The 21,327-nt window shown below is 38.8% G+C and overlaps 1 protein-coding gene across 2 annotated transcripts in view; it reads right to left on the reverse strand.

Moving 5' to 3' along the window:
* NPTN (neuroplastin) overlaps nucleotides 1-21,327 on the reverse strand; it is a 45,000-nt gene that overhangs the window by 12,095 nt on the left and 11,578 nt on the right. The window contains exons 2-6 of one of the 2 annotated variants that reach the window (XM_028707020.2): nucleotides 20,196-20,543; nucleotides 11,744-11,915; nucleotides 9,844-9,938; nucleotides 4,860-4,993; nucleotides 3,443-3,716 (exon numbers count right to left, since the gene is read on the reverse strand). In XM_028707020.2, the coding sequence (XP_028562853.1) occupies nucleotides 3,443-3,716; nucleotides 4,860-4,993; nucleotides 9,844-9,938; nucleotides 11,744-11,915; nucleotides 20,196-20,543 (1,023 nt within the window). The remainder of the gene's footprint in view (nucleotides 1-3,442; nucleotides 3,717-4,859; nucleotides 4,994-9,843; nucleotides 9,939-11,743; nucleotides 11,916-20,195; nucleotides 20,544-21,327) is intronic. The other variant, XM_028707022.2, reaches the window with a different exon arrangement.

Here is a 21,327-nt window from a genome sequence, read left to right on the forward strand (position 1 = left end):
AAAAGAAAAATGCTTGAGAAATCTCTTAGCAGGAGTGAATCACCAAGCAAAGGCCTTCTTCTGAGGCGGTAACTGAAAGTCAAAGTCAGCATGAACATAGCGCAATTCAGTCAAGTAACAATGAAACATTATTCTTTTGCTGAGGGAGAAGCAAAGAGAATGATCACCAATTTATGTTTGGAGTGTGAAAGGACAACATACAAACAACATACACCCTTAAGTGTTTTTCAGAAATCAATAATATGTAGCTAGAGCAAACATGGTGCATGTTGGTATTGGTTTAATTGTATTTCAAGAAACCTCCCTTCATGTGATTATGCTGATGTGCAAACAAGATATTGCAGGTAAAATGGAAGTATCCATAGGCTATGTAACTCTGGCAGTAATGGTAATGTTCTTGGTGGAAGCAACCTTACACTGAGTCAGACAATTGGTCCATCTACCTCAGTATTCTCTACACTGACTGGCATCAACTTTCTAGGTTATCAGACATGGTTCTCTCCCAGCCCTAACTAGATGTGCCCAAGAATTTACCTGGGACCTTCTGCATGCAAAATAGATACTCTACCACTGAACTATGATCCTTCAAAGTTCATAAGCAAGAACCTATACTCATATGCAAGAGTATTTGTAACATAGAAAAAGCTTTCCCAATATATGTTTCACTTTGCTACATTCGTCAGAAAGTATATTCTTTGTTTACTTTCTGATTATCATCCAAGGGGGTTGATACTGACATTCCTGCACAACAAATTACAAGGACATTTGGACATGAGGATGGACCTAGAATATTATGCAGAAATCAGCCCTAAAAGTGAAAAACAAATATACATCACCTGTGGGAAGAGACAATATTATAAACTATTCACATCACCTGTTACAAACGGATGAAATCAGAGGTTATATTAGAACTGGCCTGGTTAGGCTGTAATCCACAAACCAATTGAAATGGCATATGCACTTGATCCATTCAGTTAACTTAACCACCAGTGAGGAATGCAATGGATAACTCAGGTTACCTATCGGGCATGAGCCCACATAAGCAGACTATCCACAAGGATAATGATTCAAGCTCTCCTTTTGTTTTATTGACATTATCAATTATTGGGATTGCTAACTTGGCTTAAGGAAAGCTAGCTTCCCTTTTATTCCCCTCGTGAACCACTCTAAATTTGGATGGCTTTCCTCACGGCAACAGTTGAACAAACAAACAAAAATATTTATGAAGCCAAAAGGAAAAGGCAGCCAACTCCTGACAGGTACACAACACGAAACCTACTCCCGTTAATGAAAGGGGCAATGCAGATACTGGGATTTCTTCAAAGCATGCAGCCTTGATGTTTCAGAACTTCTATTAAGCTTAGAAGGAAGCATCAATTCCATAGCTAGGAAATATTGCTATGTCAAAATAAGGATTCCAACTGTGAGCTATTTGGCCAACCCCAACAGCAACAGGATGCCATCCATATCAGGCAACAGCCCCCCTTACCCGCTTTCCCCGAGTTCTCAAATAGCTGAGAACACAACAGGGAAACCCATGTTTTCACACACTTAATTCCTGGCACATGCATCTTTCTAAGAGTGCATTAAAATGAACCCAGCACAGTGTTGGCAAATGCTTATAATCTGATCAAACAGTAACCAGCATCTTCCAAATAAGGCCATGCACAACTATTTTCATGCCAGACTGCAAGCTGCAGCCAACCAATCTGGCTCTAGACCTGCTTGGGTCTTGTTAAGAGGTGGTAAAAAGCTTTAGCATTAATCAAACACTTCCCTACAGAGAAGCCATCTGCAGAGGAAGCGGCAATCAAAATAACACAGCTTTCTCCTGCTCCTAGCCTTTGGCCAAGTGGGGAGGACTTGCACAAAGACACACTTTTCCACGTTAGTATGCGCGCGCGCCCACACACACACACAAGCAATCTTCTCAGAGCTGTTCTATAGCCATCCTGCAGTATTAGCTCTACATAACCATAGACACATATGCCTAGTAATACCACTGCTAATTGCACTTTGAAGAAGCAGAGCAAAAGGAAAAGAAAGGTAATATCTTTGGGCCTGCTTAAAGTTGCTTGTATACATCTGGGGCTAGTTTCCTCCAGTCTCAGAACATGCAGTCCACATGAGCAAGCATGTCAGGGTCAGTCTTCCTGTGTGGCCACACAGACATTTTTACAGCTGGGAGAAGCAAAATTTACACTGCAGGGTTTTACTCAAAAATGTTGACCTTTTTTTGCTACAAACTTACCCAAGAAGCTTCCCTTTGAGCACCAGACATGTTCATCTTAAATAGGTGAATATTTTGACAAGTTAGCTGTGCAAAAACAGGACTATAGGACGGAATCCATTATGAGATCTTAGGCTGAAGCACTAGTTATGTCTATGATAGTAATAATGCTTTTTACCGTGTCCTATACACCCTAAGCAGGCCAGAATTATTACATTTTATAGGCAGCATTTACCCCTATATATTTCCAGTAGCTATTTAAAAGCATTATACTGCCCACATGATACCCAATATCACTCACCCCTGATGAGGCAACGAAAAGTTATCTTACACAAGACCCTCCAGCTGGTGTGCCCACCACTAGGTGTGCTTCCATAATAATATTTGGTTAATTTTTGTTTAATTTTGTTACAAAATATTTCTAGGGTGCCTTTCCTTTAAGGTTATACCTTTTTAAGGTGGCTTACAATATGAAAAAAGCTGATTTTGGGGATTCAATTCTAAGTTCTTGGCTTGATGTTTATATATATATATATAAACATAATTACAAATCTGGGTGTTTTAAAAATAAACAAAAATAAAGTGTGAATGAACAACAGTTCTCTCACTACAAAGAGTTGCAGGTGCTTTTAGGTAACCAGTCTTTACACTACATGTGCAAAAGGTAGCCTTGTGAGCATATTTGATTAAACATCTGTTTTGTTAGAAGTATCCAAAATGTTGTTCTGCAAGACACCACAACGTTGAACTGAGGAAAGCAAGCTGCATTTGAGCAAAATCAACTAAGTAACTTCTAATGTTACCTTTAAAACTGTTAATTCCCCTAGGATTATTTCAAGAGGCAACAAAAACCATTCCATGTAATATGAGCCCTCCCTCATTTCTTAGTACTGCCCAGCAGCTGGGCTAAGCAATGCTTCCAAAATGATCTCTGCTGAATACAATTTCAAGTTATCTCAACTACAAAGACACACGTAACCAAGCAGACTCCTTGTTCTGCAAACCACATTTTATAAAGTTGAAATTATGGTCCTATACTTAACCCATTATGAGGCAGAAGAGGGGCAAAGTTTATTATTTAGCCTGCAGCACTGTGGATTTCTGAACTACTGATTTATGAGGTTCCCACATTTTGAAAGGAAGTCTCCCTGAAGCAAAGAGGAGGGGGCTGGCTCCCCTAGGAAATACAGTTAGTTGAGAAAACACTCTTACCGTCAGGGACCTCATCTGGCCGCTTCCTCTTCTCATAAACCACAATGATAACAACAAGAATTATAATCTCCGCCAGAATCCCCAAGAAGGGCCACAGAGGAGCCAAGTGACTGCGAACACGCAGGATGGTTTCTTCAGCCTTCCAGCCAATCGAGTTGGTTGCATTGCATTCATACACGCCAGGATCCTCATCGATGTGCAGGTTCACTATGACCAGTTCAGTGTAGTTCTCTTTATTGGTAATGAAGAAGCGGCCAGTAACGTTTTTGATGGGCTAAGGAAAAGCAGTAAAAGAACAAAGGCCAAAACAATAATTGTTAGCAAGTGTTGTAGATAACTGGCTCATTTACTACACACACACATTTTTTAAATCATTCTTTGTGTTCTCTGCCATGCAAGCTTAACACCAGTCATATGGGGAGGAGCGAAGGCGTCTTACAGAAACAATTCAAGGATTTGACTGGCTTTCTTCTGAGTGTTTAAACGTATAGCAATGCCAAGCTTAGGCCCTATTACCACCACCTGCTGGCAACAGTGTAATCACATTTCAGTCACAACCTCTGAGACTTGTATCATTCATGCACTGCTATAAAATCTCCAACACAAAACCCCAGAGTTCCGTCTCTGTGGGAGCCCCCACAGACAAATCTGTAATGTCCAAACCACAAATCCTATGAAGGGAGAGGCCCACTGTCTTTCACATACCTCAAACAATCCCATGAAATATGAGCAACTGTTTCTCCCACTCCATAAAACTCACAATATCTAGTCACAATCCTCCTAGCCCGATAAAAGGCACTCTGAAAAGCGCTATGCCCCATCAGAAATCTGTACAGATTAAATTGTCTCTGCCACTGTCTCAGTTTAAACATTCAGAAACCCTCAAATGATGGACAAAATGAAAATATCCTCCTACCTGTAGAATCAAACACCCACTGCCTGTGCCATTCACCTAACAGTCTCTTGAAACCAGCTTTTAACTTTCAAGGAGGACAATGGCAGCACAAGATCTGTATCCCTGTGTCCCAAATTCTTCCTAGCCACCTAATCAGCCCTCTCATTCTCAAAGATGCCCACTCGAGCAGCATTCAACAGAACCAAACCAGAATGCCCAATTACTGGCTTTTCCCTACCTTTTTGCAGCTTTCCGATGAAAAATAGAATTTGTATCAAACAGACTTTGATTCAGGGACCATTATAACAAGGGAGCACAGATGCTTTGCATGTAGCAAGTCCCAGGTTTGATCCCCAACATCTCCAGCTAAAAGGAGACCAGTGGTAGTGCTGGGAAAGATCTGTGTTTGAGTCCTTCAAGATTTGCTGTCCACTGGAAATGATACTACTGGTATTGTCTAACTCATCGTAATGTGTTTTATCTCCTAACTGAAATGTCAGCAGCATCACATCTTATACTCACCTCAGAAAAACCATTATTTTTCTTATACCATGTCCATTCAGGGTATGGGAAGCCTACAGACTTGCAATACATCAGTGCTTCCTGTCCTTCATTTTTGTTCTCACTTCGTTTGTGCCCGGTAATATCAGGAGCAGCTAATACATACACACGTACACAAAAAATACAGTGCTCTTAAAAAATTATGTTTTAATAGTAGGTTCAAGATAGAGTTAAAAGCTTTGATTATGGTAAAAGCCTCAATTATAGATTGTCATTATCTTGTAGTAGGTTCATATTTTACATTAGGTTTTCCATGTCACCAGCTCTTGCAGATTTCTCCCATTAGAAACTGTTGTATTTATTTAGCAGTAGTTCCTTCTAAGTCAAAAATGAACTGAGTGCTATGAACTTAAAAGCCAAGAGAGATGCAAAGAAGCTCCATAGTTCATGGACAGTGAGAACTAAATGTCTCTAGTTTGTAAGATGATCTCTAATTAGTTGCCTCTTTGACGACATCAACTAAAGTACAGAAGAGCAAAAGAAACACTTGTTGGATAAATTTTTAGGAAAGCTTATTAAATTTGTAAGACCCTGAATACTGGTTTAAGATAATCAACTGTATAAATATTCTCTTTTGTATTACTGAATAAAGATTTTTTTAAAGTTTATTTTAATTATTAATAATCATTAACCATGGGAGCTGAATAGAGAAAGCATTTATATAACCAATAAGATGTTACTGATGTTATTCTTTTAAAGCATGGCAAACACCTGTAAGATGTAGCAAAGGCATATGAAAATAACTAGAAATGTTTATACATATATAATGTATAAACACTACCATCATTATTTAATATAATGAATGAATTCTCAGGTGTGACTCATAAGACATCCTGAATTAGTCATCCTTCTACAGTAGAAATGTTAGCTTTATCTATTTTAAAATCAAGCAATTTATTGTGAATAGCCAAAAGCCTTTACAATGTACAGCAGGGGATAAGAATAACACTTTCCTCTGAAATTACACAACAGGACCTGTAAAAGTTCACAGCATAAAAATGTACAGCATAGGGTTATAAAATTAGGAATCATTAAGCTATCTAGAATGCAGATTCTTAGCTGCCAGAGCAAATTTGGGTACCAGGTGTGTAATCTAAAGATCTTTATCAGCTAAGAGTTCAACTGCCACTTCCTGGGGGGGATCCGCCTGAGAAACAGTTAAGAATAGATGGTGAAAAACTTTCTCTCGGCGTTGTATATAAGGCACAAATCAGCAGGTAATGCATTATAACCTCGACCTGATTGCATCCATAAATGCATTTGCGTTCCATATGGGGAATTCCCAGATATCTCCCCTCTAAATATGCTGAGGTTTATCTAACGGGGCCTGCTAGGGCCTGATCTGTTAATCCAGCCAGAGCCCAAGCCCCGGTCTCTGACACATATCAAATACACATCACAGCATACCAGGAATCCTGGCTTACTGTTAACACGCAACTTGCTAGTGCACATTGCCGATTCACTCACATTTCATTCCTTTTTTGGCAAGACTGGGTAAAATAAACCAGGAAGCCACAATTATGTTTGCCTTCCCATGACATACAAACCTGGCATCCTGGTTTGTTGTTCCCAAACAAGCCATGATCAAGCCAATATAGCAAGTGGTGAAGTTGTATAAAAAAATTCTGGCTTATCTGGAGCAACAAACTGGAAGCAGGGTTTGTACATAATGGGAAGTCAACCTGCTTATTGGTTTACTTTACCCACTTGCATGAAGGAATGAAAAAGTTACGTGCAGCAGCACACTCTTCTTTTACAGTAAATCCTGCCTTACAATGGTGTGTGAAAGTGGCCTTTGCAGCCTTTTTTTTTTTCGTCTTTCCTTTTTTTTAAGAGACACCACTGAGTAATAGACCTGCACATTTAGGGATATGAAGAGTATATAAAAGCCAGTATTTCTAGTGCATAAGAAATAATTATTCAATATATCTTTTGTATACAAGGAAATTTTTCACACCAGGAAAACTAACTGGACACTTATAAATGTATATTGCTTCTTTTCTAAACAAGTCTGTAAGTTGTCTCCAGAAGCATCCGCACATCTATGACTCATGTTTAATGAGTAATTCCAAAACAACTGAATGTCTGACCTACAACAGAGTGACGAGTAAATGTTGAATGTAAGAAAGAAGGGGACACACACAAATTATATTTTTATAACATTCTACTCAGTAATGTATTTGTTTAAACCAGCACAATTTTGACACTTGAAAAGGTGAACTTTCATGTGAAGCAAAGAACTTCTTCACTGTTGAGGACCCCACACCAGCACACTTGTTCCTGCCTAAGCAGGTCCACTGCCATTCACTTGGCCATTTCTTTAACTCCCAAGACCTGTTGTAGAGTAATACTTTTGAGAGATTACGTGAGATCAATGAACTGCCTGAGATGAACCTTCATTAGCAGATGGCTTGGTATGCTTGTTACCACCTCTAAAACCCATTCGCTTTCAAGGCAGCTAATTTTGTCACACGTGTCCTTCTAGGCGACTGCTAGGGCCTGATCTGTTAATCCAGCCAGAGTCCAATCCCAGGTCTCTGACACATATATCAAATACAATGGAAGTTATTCAAGGGCCCATTCATTCTTTACTACATACAAAAGAATGCAGAATCATGAAGATTTGCAATGTTTTGGGTTTTTTTAAAGCTCACTGCATAACCACAAAAATAGAGTCACTGAATACCCGCAAAAATATAGTCCACAAAAATATATTGCTGCTTGTCCAGTGGGCAGAATGATGGGCGTTGTAGACCAGCAATAACCAGAGGGTCACAGGTTGCCAGTAGGAGGACATGAAAAATGAAGGACTAATAAATTGTGACTGAATCCTAAAAAGACACGCCCTATGAATGGGTGGTTCCAAGTTCAGAGATCTACAGCTGACATCTGTGAGAAATTTTTGTTCTGGTGAAGTATGAAACAAGATGAAATCCAGGATATATTGTCTAACAAACTGAGGTGTTCGGATAAATTGTTATTAATAGTCAGAAAACCTGGGGGGAAAATGGAATGGATTCAACTATCTTGAAAAAAAGCATGGCTGAGTGGCATGCATACTGAACAGGAGAACTCACACAGACATTTTATTGCACTTGTAAACATGCTAAATCTCATCTTCATTGTTTTAGAGTAGTGGAAAATCCTCATATTTTTCCAAGAAGACCCATGCATCCAGAAGGGTTACAAATAGAGGCAGGAAGAGACAAATAAACACACACATTTGAAGAATCTAAAGTTTGAAATGAAAGGACCAAAGGGAAGAGACATGGTCACATTGAAAGTTGAAGATATGGAAGGTTGCAGTCTGGACAACAAAGATTTTCAAATAAGTAAAGAGATCCTCAATTAAGTAAAGAGATCCTATTTTATAATAATCGGGTGTAGATAAAGTAAGTGAACAGAGTTCAAGCTATCCTTTGAAAAGCAATAAAATATTTTCAGAAAGCTGATTAGAACCTGAATTTGTAGCGAAAAAGGCAAAGAAGCATCAAAGATCACGGATACGTTCTTGTCACAAAATATCAACAGGAGTTAAACAGAAGCAGGAGAGAGAGGAAAAAAGAACTTGCATTTTATAACAATTCAGCAAAGCATGATCATTCAACAAGAAAGGACAGCAAATTGAAGATAAGGCAAAACCTTTGCTAGAGAACCAAGTCTAATGAGTGTAGAAATTATAGTTATTACAAGAAAGTAGTCCAGGTGGCAACAGGTGAAAAAAAAAGTTTCTGCACAAAACGCTGGAAAGTAGGACTGTTAGAAGCATGAAAATCAGCTGATGAGCCCAAGAAAGGGAAAGATAGAAGGTGCTGGAGGATGAAACAAACCATTAAACTTTAAGGGGGACGGGAACCTAAAGATGGTAGAGAGAAAATTAAGAAAGTAAATGGCACTGTGCTGAAGCAGAGATGGGGAACTTCAGTCCTTGGGGCCAGATGGGAACACTGTGCAAGCAATTGAGAGAATTGAGTTATTAATTTACACTTCGTAATGATTAAGCAGACGAGATGGTTGGATAGTGTTCTCGAAGCTACCAGCATGAGTCTGACCAAACTGCGGGAGGCAGTGGAAGACAGAAGTGCTGGCGTGCTCTGGTCCATGGGGTCATGAAGAGTCGGACACGACTAAACGACACAATGATTAAGCAGTCATGTGGACAAAATACAAAATCTATAGGAAACAGTGTACTTAACTATTTTTCAACTTGCTATGTGTAACATTTACGATTCAAAGTTAGAGACTAGATTTAATGTCCTGTGTCCTATCGCTCTTTACAGCTCTAAATGATCACCATTTAAGCATCAAGGTAGTGGTGACTGTCATGTCCCCAAGCTTTTCAAAGTGCTGTAGAATTACTTTCTGCCTCTCTTAAAAGAGAAAGCAGATTGAACTCCTTTGAAATGTTGTGGGGCAGAGAAGGGGGAGCCTGGGATTCACAGAGCATTGGACTTCTGCAATACTGTATGACGCACTCTTCTAGAACCAATGAAGATGCACAGTAAGATATTTACAGGAGTCTTTCCCATTCACTCCTGAACTGGCCCCACCCAAAACTCTATTCTGAACCTAAGGAGAGATATGCCATTTTCTACAAGGAGAGACAGGAATTCTGAAGAGAGCTGAAGCTTAGAGAGACTGATTCTTAGCAGCAAGGAAAACTGTTAGTGGGCAGCCTATTAAGCAGGGTAAAAGAGTACAGCAAGGAAACAATACCAATGTACACACTATTCTAAGAATACAAAATTTTCTGTGGGCAATTGACTAAACAATTCAACAGACGATCCAAATTTATTGAGACATGTGTGGAAGATGACCACGCATGCAGTAAGATGCAACTGTGAGATGGCAAGAACTAAATAAAGTGATTGAAAAATAGTAAGAAACAATTAGTAGAAATTAAGCTTTTTTAGAAAGGAAGCAGAAAATAAAAATAAAGGCATACCTTTCACTTCTATAGTGGCATTTGCTACAGGGGAACCCGCAAATACGAACACACACAAATATTCCCCTGAATCATCTGCTCTGGGCTTTGGAATTCTGAAAAGAAAAGAAATGTGGATCCAGATAGTTAGCTCACAACTGGCAACAAATCAACTCTGGTTGCTGAGAAGCAATAGCTCAATCATCTATGTTTCATTCTGTGAATGAAAAAAGTGACTCTAAACCACTCCAAAATGATTATGTTGCATATAGTTTAAGTTTTCTTCTACACAAGAAAATGCAGGAGCCAAATAATTATGCATCACACATATTTAAAGCGGGATCTTGTCTAATTTTGTGCATTTGTTTGTTGGTTTAAGGTAGCTTACTGGGAGATGCTTTGGTTGGAAATTAAATAAAACCTTTCTAGTGTTCAAGATGGTTAAGAGTGATTTTAAATCACTTGCCCTACCTTTCTGCAGAGCAACCTCACTAGATTATGAGTTATGGGAATCACTAGCAATCTGGCAAGTGCTTTTATAGATCCTTGTTGACAAACCATTTGTCTCCTAAAGATACAATGCCACAACTGAAAAAGTTCTGCTATGTGGAAAGCAGAACTCCCTGTTCTGGTTGAATTTTAAAGCAGGGGCTCCTCTGTAGATATTAACAGTTAGAAGACAACTGGGAATTTTAACAAAATGTTGCATAAGTGCTCCTGTTCACTGTTTCAGTCAGTCCTACTCTCCTGCATGACACACCATCCCACTCCCAGGTGGTTTTCAATTTCCTTTTCCAGTCAGCCAGTATCCTGTGGGCAATGAGCACACTTGGGTGCTTTGACAACCTCTGAAGAGCTTTTCAAACAGCAGCCCCGCATAATAATCTCCTCACACCAATATCTCACTCCAGATCACCATGTTTTAAATCAATTTCACATCCACTAAACGCCACCCACCCACCCCAGCGATATACTGTAGTTATTAAGCACACATCAGTTATAAAGACTGTTTGCCCCGCTCTGAAGTTAAGGACTAGAATATGAATATTTCTAAAGTGACCAACAGTGCTAACCAAGTTGTATTCCAGCTTCTATTCTTAAACTCAAAATTAGTGTAGTGAGTCGGGCAAAATTACCCAATTTTAATATATATTGCAACACAAGGCACAGATCCATATACTTGAATTTTAAACATTGACAAATACTATACGTTACCCCAATGATCATGAAGACCAGACAATACTCTTGTGTGAAGTCACTGCCATGTTGAGGATGCTAGTAGCAAGGAAGTAGCTGATACCCCTTAAACCATAAACTGGAGTACACCCTTAGAAGTTCTCTAGCAGGAGCTAAAGGTACCCAAGGTTCTGTCAGTACTATGCCCTAAGCATGGACCAAACCTTGAAATAAGCTGCAAAAAACTGGGCAGCAACTGCTAGCTCTAGATTTGATCCACTGTTGGAACACAGAACAACCCAACTGTCTGATCTGGAGCATAGAACAGAAATATGCAATCCTAGCATATAGTATTGCCTAGATTGGACTTCTCACATGCTACAATTTAGAAGAACTGGACCAAGGTAACTCAAATTCTATATGAGTCTTACACATACTACAAACTGAGGAGGTTTGCATGTGATTATGTTACAGAGTTTACTCTTATTATTAAAGGAAGATGAGATAAATTATACAAAAAAGAATATTTAAAACAAAGAAAACGCAACTTCTGACCAGCAGAAACTGTATTATTTTGAACATTATTCCTGATGACATAATGCTCAACATGAATCCACAGTAATGAGTCTTAAATGTCACCTAAAATTTATTAGCCACACATGTCAAGTTTCACTGGAAAAAGTTTAGCTATACTGTAGCTTCATTCATTTTTTAGGGACAATACCAAAGCCACTTCAAGGCTTACCTGTACTGAGTAGTGTCTGTGTTCTCTCTAGTATCCGAAATCTCTACACCATTTTTCACCCAATAGCTGTCAGTGAGAGGGCTGGGAAATGTTGTGAGGTTGCACTGTAGTGTGATGGGAGGTGTAGATTGTGGAATGATGATTGTATCATTACTGGCATTGATCCTGGGCTCTAAAAAAGAAGGTACATTAAAAAGAAGAGTAATCAGTTTCTGCACACTAAAATACCCTACACATCACAACTAAATGGCAGAGGAACTGGGAGAGGGAAGAGAACTACACATGGAACACAGCTTCACTAGCCTAAGAGACATCAAGAAAGTCATACAGCGAACAGCTGAGCAGCAGAGAAAGGCAACAAGGACCAGTCCCCCTATATGAAAAGGGAAAAAAGAAAAGAATGAAATACATTCTGGAGTTTCTCATATTTAATATAATCACACGTAAGGTTAAGGTTAGTAACATTTACGCCTTATCAGACTCAACAATGGAAGAGGCATAGTTAACAGCTACGCAAGCAAAATAAGCTCCATCCAAGTAATAGCCAATTCACCGTTGTGAAGTTTTGACATGTACACATAACATCAGTTTGAAACACCTTCATCGTCATTTATGCAAGCAACATTCAGCCTATTCCACTAAAATAAAATAAAATACAGAGTTGCATCCAATATAGCGCTAAGTAACTTGTTTCATTAGCCCAAGGATTTACACTTGCGCAATGGAACTGCCCTCACCCCACATGCCCCATAAATCTGTTCTGGGGGTTTCCTCAACCCTCTGGATCAGGGGTCAGCAAACGTTTTCAGCAGGGGGCTGGTCCACCGTCCCTCAGACCTTGTGGGGGGGCCGGACTATATTTTGGAGGGGGGGAAATGAACAAATTCCTACGCCCCACAAATAACCTAGAGATGCATTTTAAATAAAAGCACACATTCTACTCATGTAAAAACACCAGGCAGGCCCCAGAAGTAAGCCAGAGATGCATTTTCAATAAAAGGACAAATTCCACTCATGTAAAAACACACTGATTTCCGGACCGTCCGCAGGATTTAGAAGGCGATTGGGCCAGATCCGGCCCCAGGGCCTTAGTTTGCCTACCCATGTTCTGGGTCATAATTGGGTTGTGCACAGTGGGAAGAGAGGATTTGAAAGTTGAGTTGTACAAGCATAAATCATTGTGCTGATGGGACGCAATAGTTGGATACTACTGATATTTTGGATGCTCTCATATACACCATTATAGATAAAATGCTGTTGCTGAAACAGGTAAATATCCTATTAAAGATATCAGTAAAGCACAATAAGCTGTGTCTCTGCTAAAACCCTGTATAGAGTTTTCCAAACTGAGTTGCCAATGCCAAACTTCCAAGAAGCTAACAAAGAAAATCATGTCATTATCAGACACTTAGATTGCATATAATACTTACATAACTTAAAAATACCAAGATTGTATTATGGTATCATAATACAATCTAAGAGAGATCAATGCACCACTTTAAACCACAGGCACACACTGGTGTTTTGTTTTTAAAATACGTGGCAGGTTATGATAGAAATAGAGAAAAATTATAATGTTTGCATGCATATGCACATGCAAACAACCCCACACATTATCTAGGACTAAAGAGGTAACTCTGGAACAAGCAGCAACTAGTTCAACCAAACAGGCATGGAACAAATCCATTTGCTCCAGTACCTTAACCTCAAATATTATGATATCACTTTGGATCCCTCCAACATTGTTCCTTTACCTTTTTAAATTTGCAATTATGGGTTCATCCACAATGTATTTTGTAGTGTGCAACTAAAACTGGTGCTTGCATACTAATGCATCACATATTCAACATGAAATTACAACATAGGATATGTGAACCACAATTTATATATAGTAAAGTGTCGTTACAAACACAGCCTTGGTTTATGGGGACTCTAAGTTTTATATACCATAGAACTGAAGTGCATTAAGTTCAGTTCCCAATAACAGTTTTCATTTCAACATTCAAAGGAAAAAAGAATGGGAGTTTTTCTGATCCCTCTTCGTTATACTTTTAAGTTAAAAACAGACATTCTATTGAGACATTTCCAGAATAAATCTAGCCATGGCAGTTAAGCAGTGTGTAATTTTTTTTTAATGTTATATTTTTGAGCCCTTCAGGGCTCTGGGGCTAATTTATACAAGGCATAGGAGATCCATAATCAGGTCTCCCAATGTTTTTATTCAGGTTTTTTTCTTCAGCTGGAACTCAACAGAATTTTGTTCTGGCACCTCTCAGGTGGGCACCATTGGCATTATAAGAGAACAGGGTGAGTTCCGGAACCTCTTTTTCCTAGAAAAATAGCACTGTTTTTACTTTTATTACGTATGAAGTGCTAATAGGCAGCAATGAATGTTTATTCTGAAAGGTTCTACAAAACTTGTGTCCAGCTTTAATATGGTCCGAAATCACACCAGAGAAGATTTATAAGGTCCATCTGCGTAAACACTCTGAAAGCAACGTATTAATTCAAAGGAAGAGAAATTATTTCAATCGTTGTTTGCATTTTATGCCTCCATTAACAAAACCTGTCATTTTTGTCAGTCTACAGTGAGAAATTGCACTGTTTTAAATGTTTCATTTCTTTTCCTACCCAGCTGCCTGCCTGCCTGCCTTTCCCTTAAGAAAAATGGTAAATGTCAGAATAAGTTAGATTTTTAAAATAAAGTTTTTGTATTTCCAATTTAGGATCACATGTAGGAACTGATCTAGGTACAATTATGGCCCAAACAACTACAGGGTTTCTAGTGCAGGATCCTCTTGAAGCCCCTCCCTTGGTGCTATGACAGGTGCTATTATGCAGACTTGATTAAAGAGGAGAACAAGAACTCTAAAACTCACTTTCACCTTTTATAATCTGGTTTATAGTTCATAATTTATTTTAAGACTGATATTTAGGAGACATAGTTTTATTAGGAAATATTTTCCTTTTCCTTTCATTTGGCAACATGTGATTGTCAAAGGGCAGCAGTCAGAGCTATCAGCAGGTATTTCCCAGGATTCCTCTAAGTCCAAGAGATAGAGCTATATTGCATTCTCCCGAATTGCAAGTTATTTGTTACACTTTTCCTACTGCAACCTGAACACCAGAAATCTAAAACTCAACTGAAGTTGAGAGCTGAACATCAGCAACTAAATGTTCTCCCAGCTCCATTCTTCAGGTGCTGTTACCTTGACGTTAAAAGGTTACACATTCTTGCTACCCACAAACCCGTGATCAACCAAACTCACTCATATAGTTGAAGTAATAAGAAAAAATAAAATGAATAGCAGTTCTAGATCAAAGATACTTGGTGAGCCAGTTATTACTGCATGTAAAAAATGGTGCACTGTCAATACTTGCAAAGGACACACCCAATCTCTATTAGGAAAAGTTGTAAATGTATGAACAATGTTCGAGTGACTGTTAAGCAGGAAAACGTGGAAACCAAAGCAGAAGGAAGGGGGCAGGAGAAAGATGCACAAGACTTTGGGAGATATCAAATCGCATAGTTACTAGTTTGTCTCTTGGAATTATCCAGCTTAAACTGCAGAAGGATTTTATAGCATTGTTTTGTCACAAGGTTGTTATCTGTATTTTGGAACATTCTCATTACCATAATTGGAAAGAAGCATATTTATAAATCTGAGCTCAAAACATGAAGCCAGTACTGTAAGTCAAAATATCCTAATCAAATTGTTTACCATCTACATTATTAGCTTTACTCATGACTTGTATGTTGACACATAGAGCCATTTCCCATTTCATGTAGGAAGATTCTGTAATCCAACGCAATATGCTGGTTGCTTTCTTTTAATGTCTTTTTTTTTTTTAATTGCAAGAGCTGTTACCTTAGATAGCTTTACATGTTTCCACATCCACTATCAGTTTTACATAACTGGAACACCCTTCAAGTGCTCTATAAAGCATAAGTCTCAAAGTTACAAGTGAACACAAAGCATATCTTCCTGACGTACAGTATTAAACTTTGTGCTTTGAGTTTATATGAAAGTTATACACAACACTGAAAACTGCATTTCAGAAACCCAAGTAATCCATAACAGAGAAACTGGACAATGGCAAAACAGATGGAGCGTGATATTTGACTAAGTTTTACTCAGAATAGTCCTACAAGAATTAATGGATCTAACTTAGTCATGCTAATTAATTTCAATGGGTCTACTCTGAACAAAACAGTCCTCTTCTGTGTGTTTATTACTGTCTTTGTAGGGCCTAAAATGGCTAGCATCCACCTACACCAACTCTATTACAGAGAACTACAATATTGTCTTGCTCATCACTGTCTTGGCAAAGCAGCACTGTTAAGTAGGTATGCTGGGGATGGCAATTGAAGCTTTGGCTTTACCAGTTCCTTGTCAACCAAGCTGCCTGCCTGACTATGTTAGCCACTGCACATTATCTAGCCCCTATCTGTAACTAATGGTGACCCTATTGCTTCACCCTATATGGGCTTCCACTTTTTTGACCAACACCTCTTCCGTCCACCCTATATTTAACACAGTATTTTCTTACACTTAAACCATAGAACTCTGTACCCACATTTGTTCCCTTGCTAGCTTGTAGCTCCAACCATTTCTTTTACTGTGGTATTACTCACTGTTGACCCTAAAATGTACCTTTCTTTGAAGCAGGTTCTGTATGTTACTGACAAGACACTACTGTAAAAGGCCATGACTGCACTGTATAGAAGTGTAATTTCTGGCCTGGACTACCAGTTTTACCCAAAACTCTATTCCTCAGGCAGAGGGACCACAGCAACTAAGGCTAGTTATTTTCCAATGGTATGGGCTATATGAGAAGAAATGAAAGAAATGCTGGTGAGCTAAAGGAAGAAGTGCCTAGAAAAGAAGAAGGCCATAACTGCACACTCATCAACATACAAATTTCACACAAGCATGACACCTTCTGCCATGCCAGATTCTTCTTTTACCCATTTGCCTTTGAGATTCTTTGGCATACTTCACTTCCTCCCATCCATGTTCCCAGCTACTATGTTCTCGAAACACATACACATTTCCCCCCCAAATATATGTCTATGCAACAGATATGTACACACAAACCCAGATGTTACATTACTCACTCATATGCTCTTTCCAGACAAATTGCAATATTAAATGAAGTAATTATTTCTACAAATTTTTGATTTTTTTGTGTGACTTTATTTTTCTAGAACTGTTCTATTTTTGTGTTAAGATAGGAAACTTGAAGCTATACTTTAACAATAACAAACATTATGGAATGACGTTTGCAAATAGGTTGTGCTAAGGACTATAAATTAAGAAAAACAAAGGCTCAAAATTTTCAGGTGGAAGAAACGGCAGCAAAAATGTTGCACCACAAACCCTGTATGCTCTCTAAGGTAAACTGGAGAAGCTTGTTTGGGGTCATTAGATTTTGATGAATCATAAGCTGGGGTACCGTGAATGGAGTTGAGGTTTGTCTGAGGTGAAGCAGGATTGGTGCTAGAGCATTCAAGTCAGAGAAATGAATTCTGACAAGCTTCATGGTGCCTCAGCAATCCAGACATCTACTTTTGCTGCAGGTGAGGATCTACTGAAACCAAAAGTATGTCTCCAGGTTTATCATGTATAAGGAAAATGTGAGAACGTTTGGGGGGAGGAGCAGCATTGCAAAACCAAAACCTATTATTTATTAAATTTATATACCACCCTTAATCTGAGGATCACAGGGCAGCTCACAGTACAAAACCACAAAAATACGTAACATAATAACAAACAAAACAATAATTTTCCCCAAGCCATCAGAATGTAAGGGAGTTAAGCTCCTTTGTAACCAACAAGTTTAGCTTGTAATCAAAGTGAATGACTTTTCCCGGATAGCTCATCCTTTTAGATTCTTCCTCCTCAAAATCAATTTTTGAAAGCTGCCTAGCACAAAAGTCCCTGAAACTATTCAACTGCAATTTGAATGTTTTGTTTGTTTGTTTGTTTTTGACCCAGGAGCACCTTTTGGGTCTGCAATTTTTAGACCAACTTTCCATAAAACACTAGGGGAAATTAAAGAATTCCTTCTTTTTTACACACCAAAAAACTGTGACAGCTACGCTTGTAGGGCAACCACTGCAGCTGCTCTTCTGAACTTTGGCAGGATTTATGCCCTGGCAACCTTGCTTGCAAATGTCACCCAACTCCTACACAAAATAAAGTTACAATATTTCTTGTTTTAAAAAGGTCCAATTTCACAACTGCCTAATACAAAAAGGCCTTGGACCTATTTGCCTGCATTTGAAAAGCTTTATCCAGAATGGAGGGGCAAGTGAATTGGCTAAAACGCCACCCATTTCTCTCAAAAGTTATAGCCATTTTCTAATTTCCCAATAGTGAACTGGAGGGTGGGGGACAAAGCAGAATCAGACCCTGAAACAAACTGAGTATCCTTCCAAGAACCTTGGACAGCAAGCAGGTCTGAACTGAAGACTGTGGTTGGTTGGTGTAGACTTTTATAATTTTAATTTGGTTGTCAGCTTAGCATGAGCTGCTGTGGGAGACATAGCAGAATAGTGGTATAACTCTTCTGATGAACAAGACAAATGAGAAATGGGATCTATGGGAAAGATAATATGAAAAAGTTCTAATAATAACCTTGCCAATATTTTATCTTGGTTATTTCGGAGACCAAATTCCATTCTCTAACTGGCTCCGCTCTCTCACATATTCACTACAATAATTGCCTGTTTTACAGAAGACTGAAAGCAGAATGGCCTTTTTTCTAACATTGGCTCGTGAAAATATTCATAGCTGAAAATGTACACAATACATATTTGACAGTTCTTCACTGTGAATCCCAGCTCAGCCTTGTACTTACAGGCTGGCTTGGGCATGTTATTTTCTCTGCCGCAGCTCACTCATTCCCAATGGGGAAAGGAGCCATTCATGGAAGGGAATCAGGAAATACTGCCAATATTACCGGTAATTTAAAGGGAGTGGTGGCCTTCAGATACAATCAGCCAAATACATTAAATGAAACCAAGTTGAACAAGAAGATGCCCATTTTAAATCCTGCAACTGTGAGAGGACTTTCTTTTCTTCAAGTTATCCGTCAACATTTTACTATAGCCAAAATGTTGTGTTTATCACAAGTTATCATTCCATTCAGCAGTGACAGACACTTGATTCTTCCTGCTTTAACATTCTCTTAAAATTCTTATTAATAATATCAATAAATACAACCGATCCAGTATTTGATCCTCTACTTCTGGTTCATCTACCACTGCCAGGAATAGGATGCATGCTCTTAAACCAATGATCAAAATGTCACAGCTTGGGGACACCGGGTTCTCAAGACTGCTTTCCAAAAAAACTGGGTGAGATCAGAATACAGTTTAATAATAAATGGAAGCATAAAGTGTTTTATGTTATTGTGGGCACTCCCTCCAAGTGTAGAGTCTCATGAGTATGTGTCATCTAAGCTGCAATAGAAAACCAAAATGGAAGCCCAGGATGTGATGCCTTGGGACACAGCAGCAATTCTTAGAGGGAGGTAAATAATATTTTAAAACAATCTGACTGAGTAAAAATTCAGCATAAATTTCTATCAAAATATATAATTTGTTACAAGATGGAGAGCTCAATGGTAGCTTAACACTGCAAACGAAATGTGTATGTGTCAGTTCTATTCCTGCTTACTTTATAGCATTGTCTAATTGATTTACCTGTCATTTGTACCTGTCATTTGTTACCTGTCATTCAGCTTTCCATGTAAAGATGCTTAACGCATGCTACAAGCATGAGAAAGGGGAGATTCTTGGCTACCACTTCTACATGATAAGTAATGACTCACTTTTATATCCTGGGGCAAAAGCATCTGCATCAGTAATCAAAGGACCAACTTTTGAGAGGTCTGGGCATATACATATATGCTATTTATAAAAGTAAAGTGCTGTGACTTGAAGGGAAAATCCAGGCTTTCACATATAACAGAATTCAAATGGGAAGGATTTATACAGAAGTCTATGAACTCAAAATCATGTGAAAAAGAAAGGCATTCCACGAGATCCCAACAAAAGAAAAAAAATGGTTAGAAATGGTTAGATCAGGGAACAACACAAAGTAGAAAGGCACTCAATGAAGAAGCCAGCATTAGGATAGCAGGAAGCCTAATATAGAAAGTAAAAGGGAGGTAACAAACAATCCAATACTGGGCTTGTTTTCACAGAGGAACTAGAAGACAGTTCCAGAGATTCTCCCCAGTCCTTTGATCCTAGGAAGGAGGAGACACAGTAAGAAGGTGGCAAACACAGTAAAGCACTACAACCAGAGGAATAGTTTTGGGTTCAAAACCAAAAAATGTGACAAAGACAATGGGTGGGTTATACCAGGGTCACAGGAGGGGTAAGGGTCACTTGACTGCCTCTAGATACTACAGTACTACCACTGTAGGGTGCTGAACTCACTCTGAAGGACGCTTATGGTAGCCTGGGCTCGTATCCACGTTATGGCAGGATTTTGCCTCAAGTCATTCCTTCTGGGATCGTTGCTCGCCCTGCACTCATAAGTCCCAGAGTCTTCCAAGATAAGGCGAGTAATTCTCAGCACGCTCACGCCATTCACCCCGTAGGCAGTGTTAATGGTGACACGGCGCTTTCGAGCACCATCCCATAGCTGTTTGAAAGATTCAGCCCGGTTGACTTCAGCATACCACCACTGGATCTCTGGAGTGGGATTCCCAACCACGTCACAGTACAGCTCAAAGGCGTCCCCCGTGAGTTTAGTTTCTGACATGGGCGACTTGACAAACCCAGCTAGAGGGAGGGGCAGCAGAAATGTAGTGACAGACCAGCAGAAAACAGATCTTATAAAGAATAAAGCAAATGAATTGCAGAAAAGAAAAGAAAAACAAAGAAAGACATGCTCATCTGCAATAGCAGCTATTACATGACTTTTAGAAGAAAAGAGACAGAGCTTACAGCTTGCAGAAAGCTTTTATTTTGTTTGCAACCTTGCAAAAAGCTAAGCTCTCGGCAGATGAGCCATCAGGTTTTAACAATTTTACTGTCTATGAGAATAAACTGGATTGGAATAAAATACTGCATCTGGAAAATGCACACATTTTCTCTTTACTTTCTAAAATGCCTAACAAATGGCTAGCGGGGCATATAAAATAATACTTCAATAACAATTGCTTTTGTTGAACACAAATACATTCTCTTATTAAAACTTTCGGGTTTAAACGCAGGTATTAGGAAAAGCTGTCCATCATAAGAAATGCTCTGCTATGACTCTGCTTTGACCTCAACATGATGTATCAGGAATTCAGAGATATAAAGTGACCTAAATTTCCTGCAATGGCCAACAGCCAGATATTCTAAGTTGCAATCCTACCAGTACAAAGAATATAATATTACATTTATTTAAAAGCTATTGTTCCACAGAACCTATCTAAAAAAGATTACACAAGTTGTCATGCTACAATGTTTTTAATTTATGAACTCTATGTAATTGTATATATTAGACAAGCTCTCTGAAAGTCTTGGTCATTATTCATGATACTCAGTTTCCTTTAAACAATTTTGGTAAAAGTAGAGA

Source organism: Podarcis muralis, chromosome 14, assembly GCF_964188315.1.
Source record: "Podarcis muralis chromosome 14, rPodMur119.hap1.1, whole genome shotgun sequence".
NCBI lineage: Eukaryota > Metazoa > Chordata > Lepidosauria > Squamata > Lacertidae > Podarcis > Podarcis muralis.